At 36.1% G+C, this 24117-nt stretch overlaps 2 protein-coding genes across 2 annotated transcripts; both read left to right on the forward strand.

Moving 5' to 3' along the window:
• Positions 1-12467: 12467 nt before the first annotated feature.
• LOC114518694 (52 kDa repressor of the inhibitor of the protein kinase-like) lies at positions 12468-15128 on the forward strand. Its single transcript, XM_028538697.1, has 4 exons — positions 12468-12503; positions 12602-12940; positions 13322-13870; positions 14496-15128. The coding sequence occupies exons 1-4, from the start codon at positions 12468-12470 to the stop codon at positions 15126-15128; spliced, it is 1557 nt and encodes a 518-aa protein (XP_028394498.1).
• Positions 15129-17946: 2818 nt separating this feature from the next.
• LOC114518695 lies at positions 17947-19284 on the forward strand. The gene has a single exon (XM_028538698.1). The coding sequence runs from the start codon at positions 17947-17949 to the stop codon at positions 19282-19284; it is 1338 nt and encodes a 445-aa protein (XP_028394499.1).
• Positions 19285-24117: the final 4833 nt, after the last annotated feature.

Genomic DNA, 24117 nt, shown 5'->3' on the forward strand with positions numbered 1-24117 from the left:
TCGCAGATTGCATATCTGATAAAAAATGGACACGCCGATTTTGCCATCGGTGAGGATTCAGATTTATTGGCCTATGGATGCCAGAAGGTCAGTATTATCATTATAATATTAACATTTATTCATTGGCATACTTGGTGATTTTAAGTGGGCAATGTACTTCCCAGCTGCATGCAATCATTCACATTGATATCAAGACAGACAATTAATATAATATCAGCCAACAAATTCCGAAGTGTTTTATAAATTCCTTCCTATATTATTTTCACTGTTATTCCTGAATGTTTTGCTTGCAGATTTTGTTCAAGATGCAGATGAATGGCATGTTTGATAGCATAGAACTGAAAGAAGTCCTCAAATATCTCACAATGACTGAAGATGATTTTCTTCACATGTGCATAATAGCTGGGTGTGATTATCTCCCCAACATCAAATGTGCTGGTATCAATAAGGCAAAGAAACTGGTTTTGCAAGAGGCTGATCTAATGAAAGCATTACTAAAACTTGCATATGTTCCTGATGGATATGAATGTAGTTTTAAGCAGGCAAAAGCTGTTTTTCTCCATCAAACAGTGATAGACAAATCAACTTTTACAACCATCCCTTTGACGGAGTGGGAGTTTGGAGAAAAAACAGAAATTCTTCAAACTCTGTGTGGAAAGTATCCTTATCAAATAAGTCAATAAAGTCAAATTGACAATATATTGTTTTAATAATTGCTGATGCAATCTCTATTGTGATTGTCTAAGAAGCTGCAATTAATTCTCAATGTCTTAACACCTATAAAGACATTGGAAAAGTGCATGTAGGTGATGATTTTTAAAATGAACCCATAAAGCAGCAATGTGCCTGAATGTACCTTACTTCATTATTTTAGTCTCTATAATGCCGGATGATTGTACTTGTCAAGGGGGTGCTGGGTTAACATCTAATGATGATTGTGAGTTATCCTTAAATCAAACAAGCTTACTTCCTAAAGAGTATTCTATGAATCTTGCCACAGGAAATATTAATCCAGAACACATGGATATTGTGTTGAATACCTTCCAGCTTTTGGCGCAGGTAAATATTGTATAACCAAATTGTGGTTCGGATAAGGAAATGTATAGTACCAAATACTTCAGAATCAAATGAAATACATATAACTTATTATTGTTCATAGAATGAATCCAGTGGAGATGTGAATGCAACCCTGTTACCTAACAGCGAGTCTAACCAGGGCACCAAGAATAAAGGTGTTTATTTTTAATTTCTGCATGTTTGGCCACTAGCCTCATCAAGCATTTGCAAAAGTTTTTCTTAACACAAAATTCTAATTTTAACTGATTAACCATTAATAAACAAGTGCCTTGTTTTATTTTTCACTGTCCAATGCCAGATGATTTTACTTGTGATAGAAACACTGCTTCAAGTGTACTTCTAATACTCTCTCATCAATTTTTGTTAGATTGTAACTCCTCTGAAATGCATGTTACTGTCATATCAGTAGATAAAGCTTGGTTCTCATGGACAGTTCCTTCATTTCCTGTCTTATCAATAAACCTGAGGAAAATGAAGTTTAGATACAATGGTGAAGACTATAGTGGAGTGGTGAGCAAAGATGCAAATGTTATACCAGGGCAATACACCCGTACAAGCCATTGCAAAATTAATATTGACAATGAAGAATATACTGTGTTGTGGGTTATTCTTCCTTTGGTATGTCATAGTTTGGAACAAGACACCAATCTTTCTCAGAATGAAACTGATACAGATTTTAAAGGTCCACATACTCTTCCCTTCAAAGTGATGGGGACTTGTTACTGTTCAAGCAGACAGGATACCCTAGAAGCAGCCTATTTGAACCTGAACGATTACAATCGACATGTCTATGCTAAACTTGAAGAAGAACCAGAGAACATAACCGACAATGAGGCAATTGCTGTTTATATTAGCGTCGATGATTATGGTGAGAAATTTGAGAAAGTAGGATATATTGCAAAAGAATTAACACAATATTTAAAACCTATTGTAAAAAAGTTGGATGTTTCAGTGTGCAACATTCGCTTCTGCACAACATATTATAGAATAGGATATTACTTGACATTAGAAATCACAAAGGATGGAATGTGGCGCAAAGATGTAATTGAAGCCAGTAAAAATGTAAGATAAATTGTTCTGATATATGTTTAAGACTTCATTATACCGTAGATTAGGTAGATGTTAAAATTAATCATAAAAAATATGGGTAAATTACCATATGTAGCTAAGGGGAAATGTGGAATCAGATCCAGTATTCATTGAGTTAAGGCCCAGATGCTTCAGTTGTGTCATTCTTTACAGCTCATACATGTAATTCAACTAAGGTTGTTCTTCCAAAACATTAAATGTTTAACTATGAGCAAGCAAAGGACAATGGGTTTCATACAATATCTCTTTAAACTCAGAAAATTGCCTGTTTAACAAGTATCTTTTCAGTTGAGAGGCTTGTATATGCCTTTAATAGGTATTCTTGCAAACACAAATTTCAAAGATTATGAGCCTAAATAAGCAATAGTTAAACATTAAAGTTTTGGAAGGACAACCTGAATTGAATTAGCTGTATAAATGTTTGAATAAACAAAAGTTAATTTGCAGATATTAAACAAATATTTACTTCCCATGGCCAGTTAGCAACTTGTGAAGTATTCATTGTAAAAGGACCTGTGAAGGTGGTAAAGCCACAGGAGTTTTGTGGAAATGAGCCCTTGCAGTTATTTGTCCCCGTTGTGGAAGTGAGGCTCGGTTAGCAACGAACACACCAGGATAACCTCTCCTAGACAATTTAATCCTATCTAGCCTTTCCACTACACCAGGACCAGTGGGGTTGTTGAACGAGGGCAAGGCAAAGTCTCGGTATCGCTCTTTAGCACCAGTCCAATAATAGAATGCCAGGTCAGGATTAATTCTTTTCCCAAACTCATTCAGTTGATTCTTGGTAAAACTGCTTCAGGTCAAAAATCGGGCCAAACATCTCGTGCAGGAGGGCAACAAAGCCTTCAACATCATCGCTGGAGGACGCTCGTGGATGCTCGGGGGGTAAACCTCTCTCGAGATATTCTTGTCTTCTTATTTCACGACTCTCTAAATTGGCAATGAGACCAACAATCAGCTCCCGAGTAAAGCCGCAAATTCCTTTGATGGACCTATGTTAATGTCAATGAAACAGTAAACAAATTAATTTAGTAGATTTAAAAAAATCAGATGTTTTAGTTGATTTTGGAACAAGAATGCCCTCATCCATTCTATACACTTACAAGAACAATAGAATTTGGTAGCACAATGCTCAAGCTAGTCGGACAACTTAATTCCTTAGTTTACAGTATTACATTCAAGCCACCACTGTGTTTGAAATGTTATTTGTCAATGGGCCAATATTTACCTGTTAACATCGATTAGAGAATAGTTCCTCTCTGCCCTGTCCCATGGCATCCAGTCATCAAGGATCCAATCTTTCATTTCAGACAAGTACTTCGAACGTAGATCCTCACTCAACCCTCGTCCATCCACAGCTTTGTGCCAGTTGTGAATAATTTTCAAGATTTTTGCTTCATTGACATATTTATTATTTTCTAAAAACTCAATCACACCACGAGAAATGACACGCTCGCAATCTGGAACAGATTGTTTATTCTTACCAGTAAGAGCTTCATATGTCAAGCCAGTATTAGGGTCATGGAGAGCTTCTCGAAGAGATCGAAGGTCGAAATTAGGAATATGCCCTTCCCTGAGACACGAGATAACCCTTTTTAACAAATGATTATGGTCTTCTCGGTGGTGGACATATTTGTTTGTACGGACATCTTTTTCCGGCTGATAAAGGTAATGGTAAAAATCTGCAGGATCATCTAGGTCATCCTTTAATTCCTGCAATCGTGATCTGTACAGATAAATCGCAATTAACGACTTTAACACCTCTCCAGTTGTTTCTTCTCTTCCTGTGAAATAACATGAATTGAATGGGCGTTATTGAATATGTATATTTTTTTAAACCAGTCTGGAAGAAGCTGTACAGTGTAAAATCTGTATGGGAGACAGGGGCAGATCCTAACTGATGAAGTTTCTTACACCAGTCTCAAGTAACCGTACTTTACCACGAATCTGAACTGAGACAGACCAGCCAGATTTTTCTTTTGCTCGCAATATATGTATACAACATATTACATTGAAAATGTCCACGCCAGCCGAACCCTCCTATAGATAAATATGGAAGACCGTATTCTACCGTATTGCAACTGAAACTATTTGAAAATCGACAATACTGTAGTTTATGGCTATGCATATATGTTTAGTTGATTCCACATGCATTCTTTCCGTCCTTCCCTATTTATAGGAGGGTTTGGACTGGCACACGTACAGAGCTTGGGCTTCCTGTGGTAGAATTAGAAAACTGCTATAGAGGGTCACTGCACTCCTAATGTGACAGGATACTAAAATGTACTATTTGATGAACTTCTATTGCAATTTTTTTGTACAATTTACCTTTGATCCAAGGACTGGGATCATAACACAATGGAAATAATTTTTTTCTGAGGACCAGGAGGGCGCTACGAAATGACAAGGGTTTCTGTCTGTTGGACATCAGTTCATGGACAAGGATGACATCTTCTAATGGGACAGCAGCATGTTGGTTAATAGGTTTTCCTAATAAAAAATATTTATACAAGTTTCATGTATATATGCTTCTTTACAGACATGCAATACAAATACATAACATACTGTACCTTTCTCATCCATGGTAAACATCTTGGTTAAGGTGTTCACATTAATGCTCCTAGCTTCTCTCCTCGCTACCATTACAATTTCGACAACTGATACTGGGCGTGTTTTCCCTTTTGTTCGCAGTGAGTTGAACTCACCATCAGTGGTAAAGCCTACAGTAGGACATAAATAAACTAAATTAAAATCACACCATCATTTGAACTTACAAATAGAATGGCCTATCTTATTAGACTAAACAGTCAGACAAAAGTAGATTAGTTCACACAGAGCCAGCACTCTCTTTCTCTATTTGAAATCACTTGAAGAGTAAAATTGTCTCAGGCATTAGACAAAGTACAATAATGAATCTTGATGGAATAGTTTCATTAGTGCATAATGCAACTTGATGGAATATTTTCAGTAGGAGTTTGCACCTGAAATTCAGAACATAGCAAAATGCATTTTAATATGCTTACCAACAGTGACCATGTTGACAGCTACCATTGCATCCTCAATCTCTGACTGAAATTCTTGTAGTTTTGCATCAGTAATTGAGTGGTACGGCAGAAATCTCACAGGCACTGCATAGGGTTTGGAATTTCTTAACTCATCAGAAATCATAAATATCATAAGGTGGGTAGCAGCATTGCGTTTCTTCATGTATACTTGTTTGATATAATTCAACAACTTTGGTTCCAATTTGACAATACATGATTTACCAATTTGTTGCTGGCCACATCCAACTCCGTTGGCAATGTGTGTTATTTCTTGGATTAGCTCATTATTCTGCTTTAAGAGCTCCTCATATCCAATAAGCTCCCAAGAAAGTTCCATCATCACATTGTCAGATGGTCGTGATGCTTTCAATACCTTTTCATATGCAACTCTCGCTTTAGATTCTCCAGCTGTAAGGAATTCCAAATAACTTTTGAGCATTTGTTGTAGTTCTTCAAATTTCTCAACAGTGAATTGTGATGTCGATTGGGATATTAACTTCTTCACGCAAGAACAATCACTCTTATATTTCTCATATAGGTCCTGCAGATTACCATCCCCAAGGTCTTCGTCTCCTGCCCAGGTTCCCTGAACACTTTCTCTCAAACCTTTGCGGACATCGCATGCATCTGCTTTTATCCACCATCTCCCCACAGGATTGCTTGACGCAGCTTTCTTTAAGGCTTCCACCTAAGTACATAACTCATTTTTTTACATTGGTCTCTATTGTTCTGATTGTAATCATTCAATGCCAAAAATAGGAAATAAGTATGATACTGAAAAATTCTTTACATGGCTAAGCCACATAAAATCAGTTTTATTACATTTAGTACGGATAAATTATGTATAGAAAATAAACTTTGTTGACCAAGTTGCCCAGTGGAGGAATTAATTATACTAAATAAAATTATATGGCAGTATAATAGAGAAAATTTACTAAGGATAATAAGTTAATAATTGGATATTGTACCTGAACTTCAACAGTTCTTGAAAATCCAGATGCCCTGATGCGTTTCTGAATCTGCCGTACTCCAATGCTTGCAATGTTAACTTTACTCTAAAAATAAAAGAGAAGATATATATATATATATATATATATAATATATATTATATATATTCCAGTAAGAACAGTCTCTCTTACTGTACAAATGGTAAAGAGGGCTCAATATCACATAGATACAGCTGGAATATATTTTGTCTTACATCAGCTGGAAGATATTTTGTCTCATCTTAAAAGGTTGCTACAGTACAACAGTCTTTTTCATCAAAGATGAATCATCAGGTGACTCCTGATGATTCCCCTTGGATGAAACAGACTCTTGTGGCAACCTTTTGGGGTGAGACAAAGTATGTTATTTAGATATATATATACAATTACTACATTATAAACACAAAAATTAGTTGCCAAACTTTTTTCATAGGATGTTAGAGGAAATTTAACAGAACCTTTTGATTTAGTAACATGGAAACAATGGAAAATGGCAGCCATTTTCTTGCAAGTTTTGTGAATATTTTGAATAAATTTCAACCATGTATTCTTCTTTTTAAGAACAGTTCAAACAAAGCCAACTTGTTGGCCGACTATCGTCCGACATTTTTGAATTCAACATTATTGAATGATAATACTGTAAATTCCTTTGTATTTTCCTCATAAATTATTACTGAGTGTTTTAAACCATTTTAATTAGATTAGTTACCTTCATTGGATCATACATGGCAGGATTAACAGGTATCTTTATCTTAGTTGGTTGAATTCTATGGTGCTGTTCCATAACTTCCGGTGACATACCACCTTCCACAAGTTGAAGACTTTCTTCCCGGGAAAGAGATGTCCACAAATTAGTCACAGTTTTTCGATTAAAAGAATCGCACATTGATTGTGATTCCTGCACATGACTATGGTTGGCAGTAGATTGTGGTGGTGATTGAAATTCATCTAGATCAATGTGAAGGTCTGCCAAAGCATCTGCAATGAGAGAGTTAGTAGGATGTTCCATTGTTTGGTTTACATTCTCTGTGTTTACCAATGTTTGGTTTACATTCTCTGTTTACCAATGTTTGGTTTACATTCTCTGTGTTTACCAATGTTTGGTTTACATTCTCTGTGTTTACCAATGTTTGGTTTACATTCTCTGTGTTTACCATTGTTTGGTTTACATTCTCTGTGTTTACCAATGTTTGGTTTACATTCTCTGTGTTTTCCAATGTTTGGTTTACATTCTCTGTGTTTACCAATGTTTGGTTTACATTCTCTGTGTTTACCATTGTTTGGTTTACATTCTCTGTGTTTACCAATGTTTGGTTTACATTCTCTGTGTTTTCCAATGTTTGGTTTACATTCTCTGTGTGTACCAATGTTTGGTTTGCATTCTCTGTGTTCAACAGATTTCCAGTGGTTTCTAGTTGCTCTAGTTTTGACCTGGGAATGTCTTGATCGCAGTTATCATCTTGTAAATCATATTGCCAAAATGGACCTCTGTGGAGGCATAACCACTTGTGGCCAAAATGTGAGAACATAGTCTCTAGCCACTGAGCATAATGCTCTTCAATTCCCAGATTTTGGTTGGAGTTTGCGGCAAAATACCCGATGTTATAGTCTAACAATCCAAATGGCATTCTGTTCATTGGCATCCTAGTCTCAAGGGTATCATTATCTCTTCTTTTGAAACAAATGCAAAGGTTGTAAACAAGATTGTGTTTCTCTTCAGCAAGAAGGGATTGCATTGCCTTGAGGCTCAGGTCGAGAAAATTTGGCCTTATAAATGATGCCAGCTCTGGTCCACCTTCTTCAATTACCAACTGCTTGTACAGAAAGCATAGTACTTGCCATTTCATTCTTTTTGTCATCATAACAGTTTGGGAAATGAAATCTTTAACCATATCTCCAGTTGTTGATGTTGACAAGTTCTTGTTTGGTGACTGACTGAACATAGGAGACAGCAATCCCTCTGCAACATTAGCCCAAGTACTCATATCTCTTCTTGCTGGTGTGGAGTGGCCAATAGCTTCATTGGTTAAGTCCTTCATGTCAACAACATAATCTATCTGAAGTGCTTCTTCTGCCTCTTCAATGGTTTTATACATTTTGGACAAATGCTTGATGACTCGTGTTCTGCATGATGCCCCTATAATCAAGAAATATGACAATGAGTGTGAAAATAACTTTTCTGTATTTTTGGTTCTGAAGATGATTAAGTTGAGGCCATTAATAGACCCATCAAGATTGACAAGTTTACGTTATAAGTATTTTTTGTAAAACAATGTTTACATTATAACACTCATCAATTATAAGTTATGCATTCACTCACTATGCAGCATAATACTGTAGAACACAGTTAAATGCACTTACCAGTTCTTGTTGTCTTGCATACATTCATCACAGCATCTGCACACCCACTCCAAAATTCATTGTTTTTGAATGTTGGCCACTTGTTTTCATGCGCATCCTCCCAAAAAAGACAGATGTACTGCACCAGGGCAGTTTCTTCCTTGGTTGTCCATTTCGTCCAAGAGGACTGTCCATCAGTGCTGTTTTCTTCTTTTCCAAATAAGCACTTTCTACGTGCCTCTAAATTTTCTGACCCTTGTACATTGCGGATTTTTGCCGCTGCTTTACCAGGTGTATTGCCTTCAGGAGCGGATGGCCGCTTAACACTTGCTCGTGAATTTGCCTGAAAGTGACAAGTTTATATCAAAATTAAAGGATTTAAGATTGGGGAGCGTTTGGGAGCGTTAACATAGTTTGCTTAATCAATACTCTTTGTTATTATTTCTGGAAATTTTAATGCGATAGATCAAGTTTTAAGTCTTCTATAACAAAAACAAATCAAGCTGTTCAAAGACTGTTCAAAGTACTGCATGACAAGTCATACAGACAAAGCCTTAAAAAACCATTTTAAAAAATATAACAACACACATGGCAAATACTAAAAATAGTAGCTATTCTATTTAACTGAAATAAAGTTTAAAAAGACAGCCAGCTTGAAAAATAGCTATAAAATATGAACTTAAACTTACCATAACATTCAGCCAAAATCCGCCATTGCTAGCTTTCACGCTAAAAATTGGCTCCCAGAAGCCTTTGCGCCGTAGTGCGCACACCGCCTGCCCTCTCACTATGAGGAATCTAATGATATGCATTTTATTGCAGGGAAATGTATAGAACTCGAGGTATTGTGGAATTGTATATACTCTAGGTCATTATTCAATACCACTCATATTTCAAATTTTGAAAAGATAAAAATATTCTATGTATAGCTATGTATAGCATATCAAAAGATTCCTCTCACCATGAGCAATCTAATGATATGACTTGTAGGGGAATGTACAGAACTGGAGATATTAGTGAAAATGTCTCTACTACAGGTCATTTCAAAATAATCGAAAGTCAGCTATTTTTTATTTTGAAAAGGAACTATGGTATAAAGAGCTATGTATTTGGTATAAATGCTCTCATCATGCGGAATCTAATGATATGCATTTCAGGGGGATATCTACAACTTGAGTTATTAGTGAAAATGTCTCAACTCTAGGTCATTTTAAGAGAATTACATACCACTCATATTTTTAAGAGAATTACATACCACTCATATTTTCAATTGTTAAAACTCACCCACACTAATAAGCACACTAATATATATCTCATTCCAGTGGAATCAATACAACTGGAGATATCAGTGGGATTGTTCCCATTCTTGGTCATTTTAAGATAATCCAGGGTAAGTCATTTTTTTTTTGAAAAGTAACTATGCTATATACAGCTGTGTATGGGATATCAAAAGATTGCTCTCATCATGAGGAATCTAATGATATGCATTTCATTGCAGATCATTAGATACAGGGGGATATCTACAACTTGAGTTATTAGTAAAAATGCCTCAACTCCAGGTAATTTTAAGATAATTACATACCACTCATATTTTCAATTGTTAAAAGAGAAATATGCTATTTACAGCTACGTATGGTATATACACAGCTACGTATGGTATATCAAAATGTTCCTCGCACCATGAGGAATCTAATGATATCCATTTCATTCCAGGGGAATTTATATAACTGGCGATATTAATGATATCCATTTCATTCCAGGGGAATTTATATAACTGGCGATATTAGTGAAAATCTCTGAATTTTTGTCATTTTGACAAATCAAATATCACTCATGTTTTCACTCATAAATTGTATTTTGTACAGCTCTCGCAAACACGATTTCCCGCATTTTGGCAGCGGAAGTTTGAAAAATGTTTGCCGAAATCAATCGTCAATTTTTCCAATTATGTCTTGTACAATCTTGGCAATTATGCCTAATCAAACATACATTTTTCACTTACCTTTGTATATATAGTCTTATGGGTGTTAGTCATCATTATTTTTCAAACATACCAGACGTCAAAGATACCTCCTTTTGTACTTCATACTGTTTGAAAAGGAAATACAGGTTATCTTTTGTTGTGGAAAGTAAAAAATGTTTCACAACACAAAAAATAGTCCTACATTGCCTTTTATTGTCGCTCTAAAATATGCTGCCTCAATTGCTTGCTAAACAATGAAACAGTGCAGGAAAACTTGACACTTGCCACAGCAAAAGGACATATCAGGAACACTACTAATCCAACAGTCAAACTTTTATAAAATGTTCAAGGCAAAGGATCTTCCAACAGCAGCAGATAATAACACAGTCAGGGGCGGATCTTGGGGTAGTCAAACTAGTCATGCAACTAGGGTAAAAATTGCACAGACTTAATTAATTCAGAAAACTTCCAAGTACTCCAGTTTCAATATTCCATACAGTGTCCGAAGTCCAAATGACCAAATCAGATGTCCAAATACTCTCCAGTAAGTCCAGTTATATATTTCATGCATCGCTTGAGCCAGCGTGCAGATTAGTCAAAAAAGCGAAGGTCTGCGTGAGTTTTGACTAATCTGAGGTAGATTCAACGCATTTGATTGGTCAATTTGCATTTTGACTAAAGTTTGTGGGGGGTTGACTAAATTGCGTAATATTCTAGCATTTTGATTGGTTGTTTAAAGAAAATTTCTGGCTTCTGATTGGCATGATGCGTTTGACTAGTTTGCTGCATGGGGTAATCTAGTCAACTTCAGTCAATAGGAATAATAATAGCATTTTAGTCCTTCTGACTGCTCCTTGACTGGAAATTTTCAAATTTGTTGGAGATTTTTGATTGAATATCAGCCAGTATAATGCCAGTTTACGAGTATGAGACAATCAGGTCTGCGATTCAAAGAGACGACCTGAAGTGAAATGGTCATGGAAATGAAGCAAATGTAACATCAGTCGAAGAGCTTCTTGCCGCTATTTACAACGGAAACAAAATGCTGTTGAGAAATTTCCCTATGGAAATTTTTATACCCTCGTATGCTCTTGGAAAGAACTGTACAGCAATAAGGTAAATAATTCTGTTGATTTTCATATAGGCTGTATATTCAATAATAATGAACTCAAAATACATGTTGTGGCACTTGTATGAGACATTGTATTTGCATATATTTGCGGTTCCCGGTCAGGCCAAAAGGTCATTTTGAGCTGATTATAATTTCATATTAGGTAATATTTTATATTTACATCTACCAAGCTTTTCTGTCAGGATTTTTATCTAACAAACCAGTTTATGACACGGATAGAAACATAAAAGTCGAAGCTTAAAGCTTATAAAAGCATAGTTTTGTCGTATAGTATGATGTAATATGATCTGTAATATGCCCATGATGAATATTTGTAAAATATTTTGTGAAGTTCTTTGTGAAGTATTATGAGATATTAAATATCGTGTGTAAGACTACCCTAAAAGGTTTTGGTTTATTCTAGATCTGAAGAGTCTGGCAACTGTCTGTATAGTTCTGCATCACTGGTACTGGTAGGTGACAATAGACTAATACAATGTTTGAGGATATTAACCTCAATTGAGCTCTTTTTGAATGGCAATTTTTACTCGCAACATCCCTGCTTTTTGTCAGTTGCAACTGAGCATAGTGAATACTTTCACAAAACTGCATGGAATCTATTACTTTTGTCTGTGTCAGAAAAGTCATTAGATACTGGTTTAACCAAAGATGATTTTGTAAAACAAGAAGCAATTCTAAATTGTAGGGATAGGCAGTGGTCATCCTTTTTATGTATCCTTGGTCTTTCTTCAGTATTGTGTAGGGATTTTTATACCTATTACCCTGATTGTGGTGAGGATAGGTATAAGCTATATTCAATAGGCATGTGCAGCCCCGCCAGGATGCTCAGAAAAATGTGGATAATATCCATATTCTCTTCTGTCATGAAGGTATTATTAAGGCTGGAGAAACCTTTCAGCCTAATCATTTTGTCCCCCTTCTCTTCCATTCGCTTCAGCAGAAACATAAATCTGCTGTTGGTTCTCAGGTATCAACAACTGCCAAGAAGAAAAAAATAGCACCTATATTGCCTAAGAAAGCATCACAAGCTTCACCTAACATTTTAAAGTTTTTCCCCAAAGCAGAAAAGCCTACATTTGATTTTAGAGCTCAGAAAGCTCCTAATGAGACTTTTTCTTCTGCTGAAGCACTTGCTGCTCATAAGAAAGTTGTGACATCTGCCCCTTCAGGTTCAGTGGGTGCTTCTACTAAAGAACCCCAGAGTGCGACATCTATGTTACCCACTGTTGAGGTGAAGCAGAGTTTTGCCAATAACTTTGACATTTCCTTGTATAGAGAGAGAGTTAAAGGTATGGATAACTCTGAAGTTTGCCATTTAATCAATAATGTTTTTAAACCAAACAAGCACTTTCCTTTTCCTGAGAGAGGTGGTAGGACCTTTAGGTACGAGTGGCTAAATTTATATGCCTGACTATGTTATTCACCTCACAAAGATGGGGCTTATTGTTTAGCATGTGTTTTTTTTGGCGATCGCTTTCCTGCAAAGGCTGCGAAAATCCATAAGTTATTTTCAGAACCTCTTACCTATTGGAATAATGCTGTTTATACTTTCAAACAGGATACTGGTTTTGGAACAGGGGGGGAAATGGGATTGCATGGTAGTACATTCCCTATTCTATCTGCCTTACTAGCTCAAATCTCCGGGGCAACTCAACCAATTGAGATTATTGTAGACACCAATCTTTAGAAAGAGGTTCAGGAAAATAGATCTAAACTTGCTTCAATTATTGATACTGTTGTCTTTTGTGGCCGTCTTGGTTTGCCATTACGTGGGCATCGTGATGATGCCAAATATCATCCTGAAGTTGGAAGCTATTCCACTGGGGGTGTTGGTAATTTTGTTGAATCCCTTAATTTTAGAGTTAGAGCAGGAGATAAAATTTTAGAGGATCATTTAAAGACTTGTGGAAAAAATATAAGTTACATTTCCAAGACAAGTCAAAATAAGATTATCAGCTGTTGTGGTCAAGTGATCAGTGATAAGATCATCCAGGATGTAAAACAAAGCAAGTTTTTTACCATTATTGCAGATGAGGCTGCAGATTCTTCCCATAAGGAGCAGCTCTCCCTTGTTTTATGGTTTGTTGATTCAGATATGACTATCAGAGAAGAGTTTATTTCATTTCTAAACTGTAAATGGGGGTTAAGTGGTGCCCAACTTGCAAAACTTATTTTAGATGCATCAAATGACTTATCTTTGCCTATAGATGACTACAGGGGGCAGGGCTATGATGGGGCAGGGCTATGATGGGGCAGGTGCAGTTGCTGGGCACATCAATGGTTTGGCTGCTCATATTTTAAGGCAAAACCCAAAAGCACTCTACACCCATTGCTATAGCCATAGACTTAATTTGTCTGTATGCGACTCTCTAGCTATAGTTGAGGTAAAGAACATGCTTAAATATGTTAACGAGGTATCTCATTTTATTAATATTTCTCAAACACGAAATATTCCTTTTGAAGATAGTATTAAAACCCATAGTTCAGATACTGAAAGCAGAAAGACCAAATTGGGTGATGTTTGCAGAACCAGGTGGGTTGAACATGTTGAGGGTTTGGATACATTCCCGGAGCTTTTTGTGCCATTATTCCATACTCTGAAAGACATGACAAATAATGTAGATAACCAGTTTAATCCTTCTCTTTCAAGTGATGCATCCTCATTTCTAACACTCATTTCAAAGTTTGATTTTGTTGTTGCATTAGTTATAACCAGACATGTTTTTGATGCAACACTTTCTGTCACACAGCTTTTGCAAGGGAAAAGCATTGATATAATGGATGGCATTCACATGATTAACAGTTTAAAGAATAATATTATTATAATGAGGAATTCTGTTGACACATATCATGATATGTAGTATAATGAAGCTTTAACATTAGCAACTAAAGTGAATATTGAAGAGTCTAAGTTAAGAACTGTGGGTAGACAAACTACTAGGGCAAACCATCCATACAAGACTGTGTCAGAATATTATAAAAGAATTATCACCATTCCTCTCATTGACCATCTAAATTCTTCTCTACAAGCACGATTTGACACTGATAGTGTTAATGTTTACAAAGGGCTCAGCATTGTGCCAACAAAACTTTTGTCTTTATCTAGTAAAGGCATTGACTGGAAAGAGAATTTTAAGATTGTTGCCAATTTCTATTATGATGATTTACCAAATCCCTTAGCCTTACTGTCTTTGTGGGACACGTATTGGAAGACGTATGAAGGACCACACCCATCTAACATTGCAACAACTTTGAAAGCTGTTTCTTTTGAGGGCTTTGAAAATATTAAAGTTATTCTCAGAATTTTAGGAACACTTCCTATTACCTCTTGCGAGTGTGAAAGATCAATCTCATCACTTAGGAACCTTAAGAATTATTTACGAAGTACTATGGTTGAAAAACGCTTGAATGGCTTTGCCTTAATGAAAATTCATCAAGAGATTGTTCCGGATGTGGAAAAAGTTATTGATAAGTTTTTGGTTGGAAACACATGATTAAAATTTCATTGAATATTGTTGATAAATTAAATTTTTTACACCTGAATGTGGTAGATGCATATTGAAAGCATCAGATAGAAGAAAGAATCCTCCTTTTTCTCAAATCATTCAAACTGAAGAATCAAAACAATATTACAAATGTCGTATTAAGATTTTGGATTTTCGGTTAGGTTAGAATTTCGGTTAAGGCTAAAGTGTGGTCAAAATGGTGGTTCTAATAACTAGGGCCACAACAAATTCAAATCTTTTCAGCGTTAACCAATATATCTCCGCCTCACTAGCTGATTTATTGAGTTTCTTATTGTCCCCACTAGTACGTATTTGATCCAGTGGCTGGAAAATAGCTTCAAATGCTTCTAAGAAACCATGAAAGACAAAATGCTCCGTCATTAAGCTTGGAATAACATAACCAGGACCAACGAGAAAACGAATTAGGAGAGAACTTACAAAATTGCTTCTTAGTGGAATCATATTTACGAGATGGAAAGTTGTACGTAGAAGAAGGACGCTAATGATTTTTTATAATGTCGAACTTAGTGTCATCGTCAATATCCTGTTGATTACCAACAAAATTTCCAACTTCAAGTGGATCAATGTCAGAGGCATCCAATTTTAATTTTTTTGCAATCTCCATATCCTTGTTTGGAACTTTCCGTTTTAATAACTCTGAAACCACACATTTTTATTGGTAAACATTATACATTGATATACAGCTAGTACTAACTAGTAAGCTGTATGATCTTGGCAACAATGTGCATGCACCTGTTTAATTAGAAAAAAACTAGCTAATTTTAAGCAATATGATTTAACAAAACTGAAACAAAATTCTATTACTTCTAATTAGTTCCTGAAGCAGAATAGATAATGAGTTTTAAATACCACTTGACGTTTCTTGGCATATACTCTTGCTGCTGTCAGAAGATCTTTAGAGTTGTTTCCCTTATCTAAAAAAGAAATTAACATAAATTACAATGAAGTGGTAAAATAGCCATCATGGCCAATGGATGTGTATTTATAAGCTCCGTACTCGTTCTTAGTTTTGTACTGTTTGTTGCTCCCAGAACGGTTGAGTGTTGTTCTGGCTCGTTATACGGGTCTTGTCTGCGTACAAAGTATGTATTTAAGGAAGAATGTTGTGAAAATAAGTGTGAATATCAGCGTTCCTCAGCTGCCGATTTTGATACTTGGAGTCATGATGAATGTATACAAATTTGGATTTATTCGCCCGTTTTACATAACAACTTTAAAGAAATCGGATTGTTGGATTATTGTTATGGTGAGGTAATGCTTCTGTTTGGGGATGGAAAGTGCTGTATTGGATGGAAAGTGCAACAAAGTTTGATACCAAAAGTTGATCTTGAAGTATTGTTCAGCCGAGCTAGACGAACTCGGCCGATTTGCATACACATTCGACCAGCTATTTACATATCTTTTATAAACGATAAACAATTTGCTCTTTGTTTGCCGATAGCTAAATATAATATATAATTTTTCCACAAGAAATCCAAGTTGACATGGGCTGCTTGCTTTTATTATTCCAATTCTTGTGCAACCCAACAAATTCTGTTGAAAGGGGGAGACATTTCTACCAATCCTGGCCCTTGGACTCGACAACAGTTTGTTCAAAAGCCTACTTGTAATATGGCTTGATAAAAACAATAAAAGTAGTACTATCTTATATTATCTTATTACACATATTTCATGTGTTACAAAGTATGCAATTGGTGCAATTATTTTCATCTAGTATTGACTGCATGTCAAAACTGCGTATAGTCTTTTTAAATTGCTCGAGTGATGTTAGGGGATTAAGTTTTTGAGTCTCGTAAGGACGCCAATCCTCTGACTTGCTTTTTTACAACAATCAATAATTACACCTAAAAGTTTCAAGCTTTCAACATATTTAACATTATTTCCTTAAATTTGCAAACAAATATCCTCTCATGAAGTACGATTTTTGTGTATCGTCATTATTTTGTATTTATCATAGTTTTCTTTCAGCAAGTTGCTTCTATACCATTGAGATGCTTTTTCCGCCTTCATCGTGAGTTTCTCTTTTACTACATGTAACTCCTCATCAGTTTCGTATAACTGATGGTCATCCGCATACATAGAAATTTGTGATGGGATCTCATAGGCTAAATCATTCTGAAATATGTTCCAGAGAAGTGGTCCGAGAGCGGATCCTTGGGGACACCCCCTGTTGACTGGTTTCCATGTACTTTTCGTTGTTCCCATTTTTACCCTGTTTGAGCGGTCACCGAGGTAAGAGCACAATAGATCTAAGGCACTACCGTCGCAACCATAAGCTCTCAATTTACTGAGCATTAATGGGGGGTGAAGAGAATCAAACGCTTTGCTCATGTCAGTCGATAATATGGCAACGTTACGATGATTGTCCTTCGCCAATTTCCAATTTTCAATTAGGCAAACAAGGGTGGTCTCACAGCTATGAGATCTACGATATGCGGTAATACAATGATTCAACTGTTTATCAGTTTGTTTTGTTAGTTGTTTACCAACTAGCTGTTCGAAAACTTTGTCAACTGCGGAGAGGACAGTTATTGGTCTATAGTTGTTCTTTTGTTGTGGATCTTTGCTTTTAAAGATAGGGTGCCATTCCCCTCTTTTCCAATTTTGTGGCCATTTTCCATTTCTTATACAAGAATTATACAAGTTACTGCACCGTGACTCATTGTATGTTGAAAAAGTGGACGCAGGGAATAAAGCCTCCTATGAATTTTCGGAATGGACTGTCAATTATTCGTCTGCGCAGAAAATTTGTATGGTAATTGTGTACCGCCCACCAAGTGCCTCCATGAGTCTATTTTTTATGGAATTCTTTGATCATCTTGAATCACTGTTACTATGCAAGGAGGCCTTAATGATCTGTGGGGATTTTAACATTCATGTTGACTCCATTGAAGACCTTGAAGCAATGAAATTTTGTGATTTATTTGAGTCAGTTGGTTTGAAACAGCATGTCCAAGAAGCCACACATGTACAGGGCCATGTCTTGGATTTAATTATAATGCGTGTTTCTGACTATATTATTATTAGTCAACCCAAGGTGGATCGGTATATCTCAGGTCATGCATCTGTTGTCTGTAGTCTAGCCACAGCTAAACCTATCCCAGGAAAACGTAAAGTTAGGTATCTGAAAATAAAATCTGTTAATCGTAATGCCCTGAAACAGGACTTAGTGGCCTCTGGTTTGTGTACAACTTCATATGGCAGTTCAGACAATAAGATGCCTGAAGAAATTGATGCTCTTGTGAATGAGTATAATTCTATTCTGACTCGACTGACTGAAGATCATGCTCCATTGAAAACTAAGATAATCAAAGCAAGAACATCTGCTCCTTGGTACAGCGCCGAAATTGACCTTGCAAATGGACAACGTCGGAAGGCAGAGAGGAAATGGCGAAAAAGTAAGTCGCTGACCGACTTTAACCTGTTTAAGACCAAAAAAAATTATGTGACACACTTAATAAATAAAGCACAAAGAGAATATTATACTGATTTTATTAACCAAAACGGTGACAGTAAATCTAAACTCTTTCGTGCAGTGAGAAGTCTCTTCAATGCGAATGGTGAGATTTGTTTTCCCAATTCATCAGACAACACTTCGCTTTCAAATGATATTTGTTCATTTTTTGTCAGCAAGGTTGTGAGAATCAGAGCTGAAATTGACGCCATGCTTCTTAAATTACAGTTAAATAATACAGTACCTGATGATTTAAAGTTTACATCACAGGGAGGTAATGCCTTGACTTGCTTTCGGGAGCTTAGTCAGGAAGAAGTGAAAACATTAGTTATGAAATCATCTAAGAAGTACTGTTCTCTTGATCCAATGCCAATGCCATTGGTGATGGATTGCCTGGATACATTATTACCGGAAGTTACGTATCTTATCAATTCTTCTTTGGTTAATGGTTACTTCCCTAAAAATTGGAAAGAGGGATTGTGGAATCCAATTTTTAAGAGAGCAGGACTTGGTGCTGTATTTAATAACTTACGCCCGATTAGTTATTTACAGTTTATCTCGAAACTAACGGAGCAAGCTGTATATGAGCAGATATATGATCACTTGGTCTTGAATGGTTTATTTCTAGAATTACAGTCGCCCTACTTAACATGGACCGCCAACATGTGACACTACTTGTATTGTTAGACCTTAGTGCGGCATTTGACACAATCGATCATACTACCCTTCTTCATTGATTAGAAACATAATTTGGAATTGAAGGAAAAGCCCTTGAGTGGTTTTCGTCGTATTTGTTCAACCGAACACAAGGGGTAGTATTTGGTAATGGTGTTTCAGATAGATTTCATCTTCCATGCGGTGTTCCTCAAGGTTCTTGTTTAGGACCGTTACTTTTTACCATGTATGCTAGCAAATTATTTTAGGTTATCATGGAGTATTTGCCATCCGCGCATGCCTATGCAGACAACAGTGAACCGTATTTGTCATTTAAGCCAGACAGTAAAGAAAGTGAGACTGGTTGTGTGTCTGCTATGGAGACGTGTATAAAGGCTATCCGAGCCTGGATGATTGAGGATAAGATGAAGTTGAATGATGGCAAAACGGAATTCCTAATAATAGGATCCAGACAACAGCTAGAGAAGGTTCATATTAATATGCTGTCTGTTGGAAATATTGATATTTCTCCTGTTTCTGAAGCAAAGAGTTTGGGAACAATTGTTGATAGTGCTATGAGTTTAACTCCACATATTAACCACATAGCGAAAGCTGCATTTCATCAACTTTACAATATAAGGAGAATCCGTAAATTCCTTACATTAGATGCAACAAAAGTATTAGTACATGCTTTTGTTACAAGCAGGATAGACTATTGTAATAGTCTCCTTTATGGGCTGTCTGCAAAGTCATTGAGTAAGTTACAACGTGCAGCACCAAAACTTTTTAACGACCTTCCTTGTGAAATTAGACACGAGACAAATTTTAATACATTTAAGATGCTAGTGAAGACATTTTTATTTAGGATAGCTTATGCCTAATTATATCGTTCTTATATTGTAGATTTTAGTATATCACTCTTAGTAATTTGTGTAAAATAGATTATTTAAATTGATATTCTGTAACGCGCATTTGATCATATTTGAATGTAAATTTGCGCGTAATAAGTATTAAATTATTATTATTATGAAGTTGCTTAATATGAAGTGCCAAATATGACAAAATAGATTGTAGTCTATATGTATTAGTGCATCATATGTATGTTATATCTTGCAAAATATATGTTATTGGTGTGTGATATACATCAAGAAAAGACATGGTGATACATTAACGTCGCATGACGAGGCGTATCGAAACACAAAAAAAAATTAATATTTGTGACGTATCACTCTGCTTGTGATATATTTATCACGGTTATTAAATCATGATACATCACAAGGGTCGATATACTTCATGTTGTTTCATATTTAATGGCGCAAACGCAAAATATTGCCGGGAGAGGAGTCGTTAAAAATATAATTTTCATGTTATCACATGGTGGTTTTAGCACAAAACGCCAAAACCAGGTTAACAATACAAAAGTACAATTTAAAAGCACATGCTTGTTTTTAACAATACTTTTTAGTTTTTGCCTTTTTAATTGCTTTTGAGGTTGACTTACTGCATACAATGGGTGATGCAGCAAAAAGCTTAAATTCTATTGTGGAAAATGTCATTATTAACAATTCACAATTTTGTTCTTTGATAACAGATATAATTGAACATGGACAAAATGAAAATGTCAACCAGCAAACAAGTCCTGCTCCCGCAGCGGGGCAAAATTCCAACCAACGAACCACAAATCCCGCTGTGGGGCAGTGCAGCTGTACTATTCAGCAAACATTTGCTGTTACACCAACTCAAAGCTCAAGCAGATGTGGTCAAACATTCAGTAGCCCTATTGCCAAGTTTAGTGCCATTTTTAGACGAGTTGCATCATCTGCTCAGTCGCAACCAGGTAGTGTTCAGTCACAACCAGGTTTCGTTTCTTGTAAAATTGCCTTTTGTTAATTTCATAATTTTGAACTTCGCAACAAGTTTTGGAGCTTAGCAGGGAATTTCGGAATATTTTTGTAGTATTTACTATTGTTAAACCCTTACTGACAGAAAAAAAATGAAGAGCTGGTGAACTCACATGTGCCAGATACCTCCGAAGAAATAGAAAAGGGTGATGATAATGTTGTGAATCATTAAGCAGAATCTTTACTAATGCAGCCAATGATTGATTCAGAATTAAATTACGAAGAGCAGATAAACCAACATCTACCCGACACTTCAAAGGAGTTACAAAAAGATGACGATTCAAATCAATCCTTCATATCAACCATAGTTTGTTACCAAGTTGTACTTCATCTTGCAGTTCAGAAAGCATGGATCAATTGCCTGATTCGCAAACTGAAGTTTCTGATGAACAAACTCTCTTTCAATCTTTACAAGTAATTGAAGATTCCGTTCCAACTCAAGTAGAAGAATCCTCCAAACCTCCGTTAAATACAATGAATGTCGAGTCTCTATTAGAGTCATATCTCATGTGGATAGGTCAACTACGTTACTGCTCAGAATGGATCACAAATCTCGTCAACAATGCTGCAAATAACTCCGTCATCCATTACAAATCTGCATTCACTGAAGTGAGGGATACTTGTGAGAAAATAGTCAAACTTGCAGACCAAACACAGGATATCCCACATATCAAATTACACAAATTATCGAATATTTCTGACGAACCATATAATGTCTCAGAACGAGATGGTCCAGTTGAGCATGACCCTGCAAAAAGGCCCGAAAAGTTTAGCGAGGGGCAGATAAAGTATCTCATTCATATGGACTGTGCCAACCGAAATTATCCGCTTACCCAAAGAATACAGACTTAGCAAAAAAAGGAAAACAGTCATCCTTATCCCCAGTATGGTACAAAGACTATCCATACCTAGAATACAGCATCTCAAGTGACAAAGTCTACTGCTATGTTTGTAAGATGTTTGGAAAAGGATGTGCGGGGCGTGAGAAATCCCAATTACCTTCGATTAAGGAAATCAACGAACATAAATATCTTTACTAAGTAGTGATGAGGCAGTAAAAATCTCAACATCGTACCCCATGTACCTGTATTTGCCATTCCAGTTGAATCTAAGTAAAATCTCAATGGCATTTTCATATGTGGTAGCAGCAATGCTTCAATATTTTTCATATGGACAAGCATTTTTTGTCTTAGTGCACTGTGATGGCCTTGCCAACAGGTTATTGCACAGGACAAAGCACGAAAAAAAAATTCTATCTCCTAATATTCTTTGAATTTTTATTCGTGGGACCAGTACCTTGGCATGGCGGTTCCAACAGAGTTTTCATGTTCCAGGTTCAGTTCCTCTAACATGATGCATGATTTTATACCTTAAAATTTTGTGAATTTCTTCAGCAGAACTTGTCATGTCACAAATTCAAACTAGACCTTGTAAAGTGTATCGAACCTATAGAAAACAAATTAATTTGCATATTTATCTCAATGCATGTTTCTGTTTGCTCTCAGTCAACACTTTTTGGAATTCTATAGCGTTTTTTAATCGTCGCTCGCATGGTCTACACACAAGATGAGGCAAGAAACGTCTATATTCCGAAAAACTTTCTTTGGAGTTTCCTTTGAAGACATTTCGGAAAGTAACACGACTCCTTACAACGAAAGCACATGCCACTAAATGTAACCTGATCCTAACATTTAATATAATATTACGCTGCTGCGATTGGATCTTCCATTTAGTTTTGTCATGCATTTTTCTTCTTCGCTCCTGGCTTGTTTTGTGCTGTGTTTGATGTGGTTTTATGGTTTCATCAAACAATTCATTGCATATATAATGTATGCATTATACTCACATGCCCACTCTAATAAATTATATTTGCTATCTCTCAGATTTTGGGAGACACATGACCAAAGGAATCCAGGGTCTTTGCTGCAGCATGGACCGAGGAGCGTAGGTAAAAGACCCTGGTTACGAGGTTGCAAAACTCCCCTCTTCACTTGGCACCCGACACCAATTAATAAATAACGAGTTAATTGAGTTGCTGGTATTTCAAAAAAATATTGTTTTTAAATGTCTTAACGTTTAAGTAAAAATAACGTTTCCACACTTCTGCCTAGTGTCTTCATCAGGGGTGAACTGTAGTAATGACACTAGACAGGAGTGTCAAAAACTTGGGTCATGAATAGTAGCTAACCTTTCAAGTTTCATTAAAAATCTTTAAATCAGAGTTGCATTACCGATGTTGAATCAATCCCTTGATTGCTGTTAACTTGTTACCATATATCCTTAGTTATTATAGAATCAGTTGAAATAAAAAATATCCCTGATACAATGCGTAATTTGTGTGGTAAAAATATTAGACTCTTTGTCCGCGAGAACTTTTAATAAGCGACTGTCGACTGTTGTGTGATGCGACACATTGCAAGAATATTTTTAAGCCGTTAAATCAACATCTACTGAGAATTGCGGAACAGTTATGCGGTCATCCTATTGTGTTTGATTAACGTTTGCCTCATCTTGTGTGTAGACACTGTGAGCGATGACTAAAAAACGCTATAGAATTCCAAAAAGTGTTGACCGAGAGCAAACAGAAACATGCATTGAGGTAAATATGCAAATTAATTTGTTCTCTATAGGTTCGATACACTTTACAAGGTCTACTTTGAATTTGTGACATGACAAGTTCTGCTGAAGAAATTCACAAAATTTTCAGGTATAAAATCATGCATGTTAGAGGAACTGAACCTGGAACATGAAAACTCTGTTGGAACCGCCATGCCAAGGTCCTGGTCCCACCAATAAAAATTCAAAGAATATTAGGAGATAAAACTTTTTTTTTTCGTGCTTTGTCCTGTGCGATAACCTGTTGGCAAGGCCATCACAGTGCACTAAGACAAAAAATGCTTGACCATATGAAAAATATTGAAGCATTGCTGCTACCACATATGAATAT

The sequence above is a fragment of the Dendronephthya gigantea genome, unplaced genomic scaffold (genome assembly GCF_004324835.1).
Source record: "Dendronephthya gigantea isolate DGI-Jeju-01 unplaced genomic scaffold, DenGig_1.0 000011F, whole genome shotgun sequence".
Taxonomy (NCBI): Eukaryota; Metazoa; Cnidaria; class Anthozoa; order Malacalcyonacea; family Nephtheidae; genus Dendronephthya; species Dendronephthya gigantea.